The sequence below is a fragment of the Lepidochelys kempii genome, chromosome 2, assembly GCF_965140285.1.
Source record: "Lepidochelys kempii isolate rLepKem1 chromosome 2, rLepKem1.hap1, whole genome shotgun sequence".
In the NCBI taxonomy this organism is placed as follows: Eukaryota; Metazoa; Chordata; order Testudines; family Cheloniidae; genus Lepidochelys; species Lepidochelys kempii.
Window position 1 is genome coordinate 269,336,256 of NC_136381.1, and position 10,374 is coordinate 269,346,629.

At 42.9% G+C, this 10,374-nt stretch overlaps 1 protein-coding gene across 1 annotated transcript in view; it reads right to left on the reverse strand.

Annotated features, from left to right (window-relative positions):
* Window positions 1–2,983: 2,983 nt before the first annotated feature.
* The window catches only part of LOC140905784 (GTPase IMAP family member 4), a 32,478-nt gene continuing 25,087 nt past the window's right edge, over window positions 2,984–10,374 (reverse strand). Inside the window, exon 3 of the mRNA XM_073329256.2 lies at window positions 2,984–8,387. Within this exon, the coding sequence (XP_073185357.2) occupies window positions 7,336–8,387 (1,052 nt within the window). The 3' untranslated portion in view covers window positions 2,984–7,335. The remainder of the gene's footprint in view (window positions 8,388–10,374) is intronic.

Genomic DNA, 10,374 nt, shown 5'->3' on the forward strand with positions numbered 1-10,374 from the left:
TTTGAGCTTCTTAAGCCTTTCATTGGGAGGCATGTTTTCCAGATATTGAATCACTCTCATGACTCTTCTGTGAACCTTTATATTTCTTTCCAGCATCATTTCTGAAGTGTAAACACAGTATTCCAGTAGTGGTCTCAACAACGCCATGTGCCAAGGTCATATAAACTCTATTCCTACTTGAGATTCCCCCGTTCGTGCATCCAAGGATCCCAATAGCTCATCTGGCCACATCTTTGCACTGGAAGCTCATGTTCAGTTGATTCTCTAACATGGACCCCCAGTCCTTTTCAGAGATGGTACTTCTTTCATATCATCCCCCATCCTGTAAATATGGCCTACATTCTTTGTTCCTAGATGCTTGTCCTTCCATTTGGCCACATAAAATGCAAGCTGTTTGATTGTACCCAGTATATGAAGTGATACAGATTGCTCCATAACACGGACCTGTCCTCATGTTATTTCACTTCACTGATCTCAGTTATATGCAAATTTTACCAACAGTTGTATTGTATTTTCTGCCAGATCACTGGAAAAACTCATAAGTAGTGTTGGGGCAAGAACCCATCACTCTGGGACACCACTAGCAACATACCCTGTTCTGAGGTCCAGAGGAAGGAGAGAGGTACTCCTGTTGAAAGTCTCTGGTTGAAGACAAAAGGGGGGTGGAAAGCAGGGTTGATGTCATTGTAGGGGGGTCTTCTATAGGCCACGCAATCAGAACAAGGAGGAGGTGGATGATGCATTTGTAGAACAAATAACAGATGTATCCAAAGCATAGCTAGTGAACAGGAGGGGCAAACAGGAATTTTGCAAGGGAGTTCTCCAGGTGAAGGAGGAGTGATGAGGTGACCCTTGAGGTGAGTTTGTTGTCTGTTAGTTTGTTTGTGTGTGGTGTGCTTGCTTAGTGTGTGACTGCTGGATTAAAGTGTATAATATGGTCTGTCTGAGGGCTGTGAGCTGAGCCAAGCAGTCTGCCAGGGTAGGCTGAGAGTTTACTAATGAGACTCCAGCCTGCCATCCTTCAATCCCTACTCCCTTTAGGATCCCTTGGCAAGGGGGCAGAGCTAACTCAGGGAGAACAGAGGTTTAAAAAGCCAGCTCCTCAGCAAACAGGGGAGTTTTGCAAGGGAGTATGAGACACAGATACACCCAACAAACATACTCTAAATTTGGACCAATAACTGCCCAAAACATAAAGAACAAACGCAGCCCTCCGCCCCGCACCCCATGCCAGGGTAAATGTAATGCAGGCAGAGTCCAGCAGCAGAGCGGGGGCTATCCAACTTATTGCTCTGAATGCAGCAGGTAGAAGTTCCTGCCTTGTGGGCAGGTGGCCTATGTGTGCATTCAGTGAAAGCTGCTCCTGGCCCACTGAGACTGCATACGTGCTCTGGAGGCCAGAGTGGCTGAACTGGAGGAGCTAAGAGAGACAGAGGGGTATAGATGAGACTTTCAGAGACACAGTAGCGTGGCCCCATCCCTGATGCAACAGCCTTTGTGCAGCTGAGGGGCATGAAAGCCCTAGGGAAGGAGAACATGTAGCTACAGTGGAGGGAAATGATCCCGGTGGTTTGGTACTTGAAAGTACCAATAACATAGGGAAAGGTAGGAGAGGACTCCTGGAGTCCAGATTTAGGCTGCTAGGTAAGGATTAAAGACCAGGACCTCCATGGTAACATTCTCTGAGATGCTCCCAGTTCCATGTGGAGGGCCAGTTACGCAGGTGGAATTGTAGGGTCTCAATGCATGGGGGATGAGATGATGATGTAGGGAGGAGGGGGTTAGGTCTATTAGGAACTGGGGAACCTTTTGGGAAAGGAAGAGCCTATACAGGAACAATGGGCTCCACCCAAACCCCCAAGCTGGATTTTGGAGATTTTTAAGAGCAGTTTAGACAAACCGTCAGGGATGATCTAGATACTACTTAGTCATGCAATGAGTGCAGGGGGCTGGACTAGTTGACCTCGTGAGGTACCTCCCAGTCCTACAATTTTATTAGATCTATTTTCTTGGCTCCCTGCAGTGCAGAGCTCAGGTCAGGTGAATGCCCCAAGTTCTGGGCTCTCCCTTTCACTAACCTGCCAGCTCAAATCCAGGCTGACAAGAAAGGGAAGCTTGACTGAAATGAACGAATGCCAGCTGACCTGGGCTGTAGTGTACAGAGTTCCCTGCCCAACAAGCAGAGGGCGCCATCCTGATGATGGCTGTGTGCTGTTGTAGGCAGCAGTGATAGTTATGGAAAGCAACATGCAGAAAGCTGTAGTATTTAAGCAATAATAATTTTTGCAGTCTATCCGAAACAGACGTCAAAACACAAAGCAGCCCATGCTCAGCGATTCCAAGAGGAGTGGCAGTCTCAGGGGCAGTTTAAGTTTGATTTCTGAAAACAGCTGGGCAGCTAACCTCAGGCCAAGCCAGGGGAAGGAGTAAAGAGGAGCTGAAATCAAGCTGGCTCCACCTTTGATCCTAATACGGAGCAGCGAGAAAGATCATCTGGACAAAAACAAGCCCCGGCTAATGTGCTGCTCTCTCCAAAGTGTGCCTGGCTTTCGTAAAACGTTGAATTAGCTTCCACAACCTTCCTTTCCTCCCCTGCAGACTACAGTGATCTCTGCCCAAGAAGCCCTGGAATGTGATTCCTCCCGAGGACATGCTCAATTCAGATGTAATGACATTGACTTGGGGTGCAACAGAATGTAGTGAGGAGAGCATGGAATGGATTGTATTAACACTAGTGAGCTGTTCGTGAATGATTTTATAACTAAACATATTGGTGACTTCTTTCTCTGAACGTCATTGTAGCCGGAAAAGTCGCTAGCTGTGTCGCTGGTCACTTTGATACTTCTTTCCTTGCTAGGGAAACCAAAAAGTCGCTAAATCTAGTGACCAAGTAGCTAAGTTGGGAAAACTCCCGTATGGATACCCACTCTAGACTCCAGGCTCATCAACCATTGCGTCTCTTGACTAGATACCTATATCTCCGTCCCTCCTGACAGGTGTTTCCAGGCAGCACAGTCCCCTGACTCTACTGTGACTTTCTTTGCCCAGCAAAGTCAGACTGCCTAAGCAGACCTGCTTTGCTTTTCTCCTCAGAAAACAGTGTAATTACCCACAGTTAAGTTACTACTCAGGTCGTTCTAAGCAAGCACATTTATTGTTAAGGTAAAATCATTACAGGTAAAACATGTTAAAACAATAAAAGAACTGACACATATGCTGATAAACTTACCAGAGATCACCCAAACTCCAACCAGGTCTCTGACCAGGGAGCAGTCCTTCAAACCCCACTCAGGGGTTTTTTGTTGTCCCAAGCTCCTAATAGTTTATACTCAGAACAAGCACACTCATGAATAATGGGGCCTCGGAGGCCAAAGTCCTTCCGAGCTTCCCTAAGGATTGGGGCCCTCCGTGGATCAAAGGTCTTGTCCATTTGCTGGATCAGGAAGAAGGCTCTGAGTCAGTTTAAACTCAGGTTATTGACTCATCTTTGACTTCTGGTCTCTAGAGAAGCCAGCTGGGACCAATCCATGTGAGTATTTCAAGGGGGTGGTGCCTCTTGGGAAGTGTTACAACCTGAGTGAATTTGCCTAATCGCTCCCCACTGTTGTTAGTTCCTGGAGGGATTTCAGTTCCCCTCCCTCATGGAATTACACACAATCACTGTCCCACAGTGATCCATGAACATAACGTAGCAAGACTTCCCATAATTCAGTCAGGAAATTACCAAACCCTGTCACAAGAGGCAATACATTTTTGTTCACATTACTTTTGCCTGTCAGGGAGGGGGAGTGTGAGATTTTCCTGTTGAAACAAACAATGTGAACACAAATATTTGACAATTATTGTGAAGACAAAAGCCTGCTAGGGAGGAGAGAAAATAAACATGGGAGGAAGAAGGATCATAGAAATCCCCGAATGCTGCTTCCATTCAGAAGTCAAATTGGGGGAAAGGGATGTGGTGACTCTCCTCCAAGATCCTTCCACCAAATAACTTCGGCTAAGGTGAGTTACCAGAATGAGGCATCACACCCAGCGTATTGTGCAAAATCTGATGGTGTGTATCACTGGGCTCCACTGAGCTCAATGAACTTGGTACCCGCATGGCAGAGCTTGAGTATGCCTAAGGATTTTTCTGGACTCATTGGGTTTGGCTCCTTGACTGGGGGAAAAAGTGATGACATCTCCCAAATGTCACCCCCTTGTCTCACCAAAATGAGACATCACTCACCAGAAATGGTGCACATTTGTGACTCTCCCTTTTCTTCTTACACAAGGAGTGAAAGTTGACTATGCTGACATTTAAATCGCCATGACTGGGCATCTGAGCTAACATGTCTCTGAGATGCATACGGCAGTTCACACCTGTTAAAGCTATTGGCCCGGGCTCTGCAGCGGAATCAGGTAGATGTTGCTGCATAGTCACATTTTAAGGTTTTATCTGCAACCATGATAGCTAGAGACCTACCATTTAAAAAAAAATGAAAGCTGAGACACTGGAGAACAAGACAGTATATTCGGTGATGCTCTGGTCATAGAATCATAGAATCATAGAATATCAGGGTTGGAAGGGACCTCAGGAGGTCATCTAGTCCAACCCCCTGCTCAAAGCAGGACCAATCCCCAATTAAATCATCCTAGCCAGGGCTTTGTCAAGCCTGACCTTAAAAATTTCTAAGGAAGGAGATTCTACCACCTCCCTAGGTAACGCATTCCAGTGTTTCACCACCCTCCTAGTGAAAAAGCTTTTCCTAATATCCAATCTAAACCTCCCCCACTGCAACTTGAGACCATTACTCCTTGTCCTGTCCTCTTCCACCACTGAGAATAGTCTAGAACCATCCTCTCTGGAACCACCTCTCAGGTAGTTGAAAGCAGCTATCAAATCCCCCCTGATTCTTCTCTTCTGCAGACTAAACAATCTCAGTTCCCTCAGCCTCTCCTCATAAGTCATGTGTTCCAGACCCCTAATCATTTTTGTTGCCCTTCGCTGGACTCTCTCCAATTTATCCACATCCTTCTTGTAGTGTGGGGCCCAAAACTGGACACAGTACTCCAGATGAGGCCTCACCAATGTCGAATAGAGGGGAATGATCACGTCCCTCGATCTGCTCGCTATGCCCCTACTTATACATCCCAAAATGCCATTGGCCTTCTTGGCAACAAGGGCACACTGCTGACTCATATCCAGCTTCTCGTCCACTGTAACCCCTAGGTCCTTTTCTGCAGAACTGCTGCCTAGCCATTCGGTCCCTAGTCTGTAGCTGTGCATTGGGTTCTTCCGTCCTAAGTGCAGGACCCTGCACTTATCCTTATTGAACCTCATCAGATTTCTTTTGGCCCAATCCTCCAATTTGTCTAGGTCCGTATGTATCCTACCCCTGGTGTGGGTTTCTGAGCCCTGCTTCCATTGAAATCAAAACAAAAACTCATTGACTTCACTGGAGGAGAAGCAGGACCATAGGAGGAAATGAATAAAAAAAATGATGTTTTTTATTTACCTCGTTTAAAAAGCTGTTTTAATTTCAGTAACTTACCAGCCCCATTTCCTTTGTTTTTTGGTAATTTTTTCTTCATTTTCATATAAATTTAGGAGTGTAAAAAGTGTCCTCAAAGTTATAAAGGTGCCTAACTCTCATTGATACCAATGGGTGTTAGGTACCTAAATACCTTTGGAGATCTGAGCCTGAATCTTTACTGAGAATTTCCATTAAGTAATTAGGAAAATCCTTGGGCCTGAATTCATAAATCCATAGATCTTAGGCCAGGAGGGATGCTGATGATCAATTAGTTTGCCTTCCTGAATGGCCCAGGCCATAGAGCCTTACCCAGTAATTTCTGCATCAAACCCATAACTTCTGTTTAAGCCATAATGTATCTTTTAGAAAGATGCACCATATCCCGGGGTAAATTGTTCCAATGGTTAATAACCCTCAAGACTAAAACTTTGTGCTTTATTTCTAGTCTTGCAGCCATTGGATCTTAGATCTTTTTTCTTCTAGATCAGTGGTTCTCAAACTTTTTTTTCACGGACTACTTGAAAATTACGGAGGGTCTCAGTGGACCACTTAACGATCTTTCCAAATGTTGTTTGGACCATTAGCTAACTATTGTAAAGCGCTTTGGATAAAAGCGCTGTCTGTAAAAACCCCTTAATAATAATTAACTATCCCTCTCGCATGCACACTGTCTGCACACATCGCTCAGCTTTAACATGCTAAACAAATCTAGGTGTCAACTAGAAACAGTCATGCTTTCATTGCAAATATTCATACAATATTTTCTTGCTCTGCTCTGTAGAGCCCCTCACGGATACAAAATAGGGTTACCAGATAGCAACTGTGAAAAAACGGGACAGGGGGTGGGGGGCGTAATAGCCGCCTATATAAGAAAAAGTCCCCAAAACTGGGACTGTCCCTTTAAAAACGGGATGGATGGTCACCTAGACAGTCGTTCCCCATTTGGGAGTTGTGCGTTCGATTTTTCCTTCCTAAGTGAAGTACTTTGCACTTGTCTTTATTTTTATTGAATTTCATCTTGTTGAATTCAGACCGATTCTCCAATTTATCAAGGTCATTTTGAATTTTAAACCTGTCCTCTAAAGTGCTTGAAACCTTTCCCAACTTGGTGTCATCTGCAAATGTCATAAGCATACTCTCTAATCCAGTATCATTATTTGTCACTCCACCAACTTTTGTATCATCTGAAAATTTTACCAGCAATATTTCTAAATCCAATAAAAAGATACTGTATAGCACTGGGCCAAAAACAGATCCCTGTAGAATTCCACTAGAAATACGACCAAGGATGATGATTCCTTATGTGCAGTTACATTTTGTGATCTGTTAACCAGTTTTTAATTCAGTTAATGTTGGCAACAATGATTTTGCATAGTATTAATGTTTTTTTCAGCAGACTTTCATGAAAGACTATGTCAAATCAATTGACTGACCGTCATTATTAGCCAATCAGTGCAGGGATTTGTTTAATACTATTAATGAGAAATAACCATAGAATGATTATGGAAATAACTTACCCGTAACCAATCACAGAGTCGGGTATTTCATAATTAGGAAAAAATGTGGGTACACTTCGGTGACAGTACAACATCCCTGTTCTCTGACTGCCTGAGATATTTCCATTTCTGCATAGTACGAAATAATTATTTATGGATGATTTTATTCATGCTCATTCAGTTGTCCCATGCTACTCTGACTGCAAAGTTAACAGAAGAACTAGACATGACACTTCAAAGACTGTACAGTCACAATGGGGTGAAACTTCATTAATAACAAGTCAGATTAAACCACAGGGGAAATGTAAAGAAACATAATTCATTCACCACCAGGATGGAAAATAATTGCCAAATGTGTCCCGGTTTGGCAAATATGAATATACCCAAAGCCACAGATCCCAAATCACACTCACTATTCTATAACTATTCTCAGCTTCTTCTCTGATTTGTTTTTGTTTTTCCTCATAACATTTCTGTATTTCTTCCAACTCTTTCAGCAGCTTTTGCTCCATGGCTTCCATTTCTTTTTGTTCCATGTGCTTCAGCTGCAGGAAAGCATCTTCTTTATCCTTCTCCTGCTTTTCCAGTTTTTCCTTTAATTCTTCTTCTCTCAGGTTTGACTCTTCCTTTATCTTCTTACAGTTCTCTGTAAACCACTGTATTATTTCTTCTTTCTTTCTTTCCATCTCTTCCCTGTACATTTTCTGTAACTCGTCCATTTTGAATTGGAGCTTCTTCTCAACATATTGGTAAGTCTCATTTGTATATCGGCCTCCATTCTCCTGTACCATTCTCTCCATCAATCCCATCAGTTCTTTAACCTGAGCATCCTGTTCTGCTCCTGTGGCTTTGTTGTTGAAAGCGCAGTATCGGTTCCCGCACTCATCAATCAGCCTTTGAAGATCTCTGTTATCTGAATGTGTTACATAGTCACTCAATGAGCCATCCCCTAAATCTTCCTTTCGGGTGAATAAGATAATGACATGCTTCATTACCTCAACTCCAAAAATCTCTTGCATTCGCTGCACGGCATCCTCATCTTCCTCAGTGTAACGGCCCAGCTGGATCACCAGCACCAGGGCGTGGGGGCCTGGAGAGGAGAGCACAACACAGCGACAGATCTCCTGGGAGGTTTCTTCGTCAGGTACCTTTGTGTCCAAAATGGCGGAAGTATCGATAACCACCACCTCCCTCCCATTCCAGCTCCTGCTCCCTTTAACACATTTCTCAGTTACTGGCTTTGCACTGAGTTTGGAGTCAAACACCTTCTGGCCCAGGATGGTGTTCCCTGTTGCACTTTTCCCAGCTCCAGTTATACCAACAAGGATGATTTTCCATTCAGGTTTTCCAGGGTATTGGTCACCATTGCCTTGGGCTGTTGGAACAAATATGACAGAATTGACACATCACTGCAACATTCACAGAGAAGAGATTATTTAGGAGTTCTCTTTCTGGAATAAAAAATGTTTTAACTCTTAAAGAGCTGTTTTAAAAGCACTACTCTTACTGACATGTCATAGCATAATAGTTGAAATATTCTATCATTTTTATTCTATCTTATTTTAAATCAGTAAAATCAGCTGCTGTATATTACTAGTTGAACAATCTTATCTTCTTTCTGGATCAAAGTGTCCCCTGTTTATGTTACAATGGAACAGTCTGGCTCTGTGTGCATGACTATTACTGACGTCATGAAATAAGGTAAAAACAATAAAGATATAAAAATGAAAACGCTCCACAAACTAAGATAAAATTCAGAATAATTTTTTTTCAGTTTGGAATGAAAACAAATTTTGCAACATCCTGCAACATGGAAATTCAGAGTTTTGAGTAGCTCCAGCAGAGAGCTTATGCAAAGTCAAGGCAGGCCCAGAATCCAGCTCTCAAACTAGTTTAGCGAACCCCAGTTTTATCCTGTGCAACAATTTCCTTTTCAAACAGATTACAGCAGACTGGGACATTCTACCCCAACCACTATAATCTCCACTCCTCCCCCATGGCCACAGGTAGAATTCAGGATTCCTTATAACCAATAGTCTATTGCTGATGAGTAAATAGTTGTGTAACACACTCAGAAAGTGTGTATCCAGTCCTCACTCCCGTAATGCAAGTAATAAGGGTCTAAAATATAAATGAGAAGATCAAAGGATTCAAACCTGTTGCTGATCTTTGAGGGGGTTGGTATGGTTTTATATATACCTCTAGAAAAAAAGAATGTCAGCCATACCTACAGGATGGGGGACACTAACCTGGGAAGCAGAGACTCTGAAAAATATTTGAGGATCATGGTGAATAATCAGCTGAACATGAGCTCCCAGTGTGACACTGTGGCCCAAATAGCTAATGTAATCCTGGGATGAATTTGGCACTGTTGAGACCGCGGCTGGAATATGATGCGCAGTTCTGGGGCCCACAATTCAAGAAGGCTGTTGAAAAATTGGAAAGGGGTCAGAGAAGAGCCAGGAGATTGATTAAAGGATTAGAAAACCTGCTTTACTGTGATTGAGCTCTTTGAGTCTATCTATTTAGTTTAACAAAGAGAAGGTTAAGGAATGACTTGATTACGTTCTATAAGTATCTACATGGGTAAGAAATATTGAATAATAAGCTCTTCAGTCTAGCAGAGAAAGGTCTAATATGCTCCAATGGCTGGAAGTTAAAGCTAGACAATTCAAACTGGAAATAAGATGTACATTTTAAACAATGAGAATAATTAACCACTGGAACAATTTACCAAGGGTCATGGGGAATTCGCCATCACTGACAATGTTTAAATCAAGGTTGCATTCTTTTCTCTAGGAATTATTTAGGAGCAGTTCTCTGGCCTGTGTTACACGCAAGGTCAGACTAGATTTAATTCTGTTTGAACCAGAGCAGATCATTTTTTAAAAAAATCCACTCGATTTAAAAATTGCCTGTGCTGGAGAATCCACCACAACCCTTGGTAAGTTTTCCAGTGGTTAATTACTCCCACTGTTAAAAAAGTATGCCTTATTTCCAGTCTGACTTTGCCTAGCTTCAACTTCCAGTCATTGGATCGTGTTATACCCTTCTCTGCTAGATTGAAGGGCCCATTATAAATATTTGTTACCCATGTACATACTCACAGACTGTGATACAGTCACCCCTTAACCTTCTCTTGTTAAGGTAAATAGTTGAGCACCTAACGTTTATCTCTAAGGCATATTTTCCAATCCATTCATTATTCTGAACCTCTACCATTTATCAACACCCTTCTTGAATTGTGGATACCAGAACTGGATACAGTATTCCAGCAAAGGTCATACCAGTGCCAAACACAGAGGTCCTATAACCTCCCTATGATTACTTGAGATTCCTCTGTTTATATATCCACGAATTGC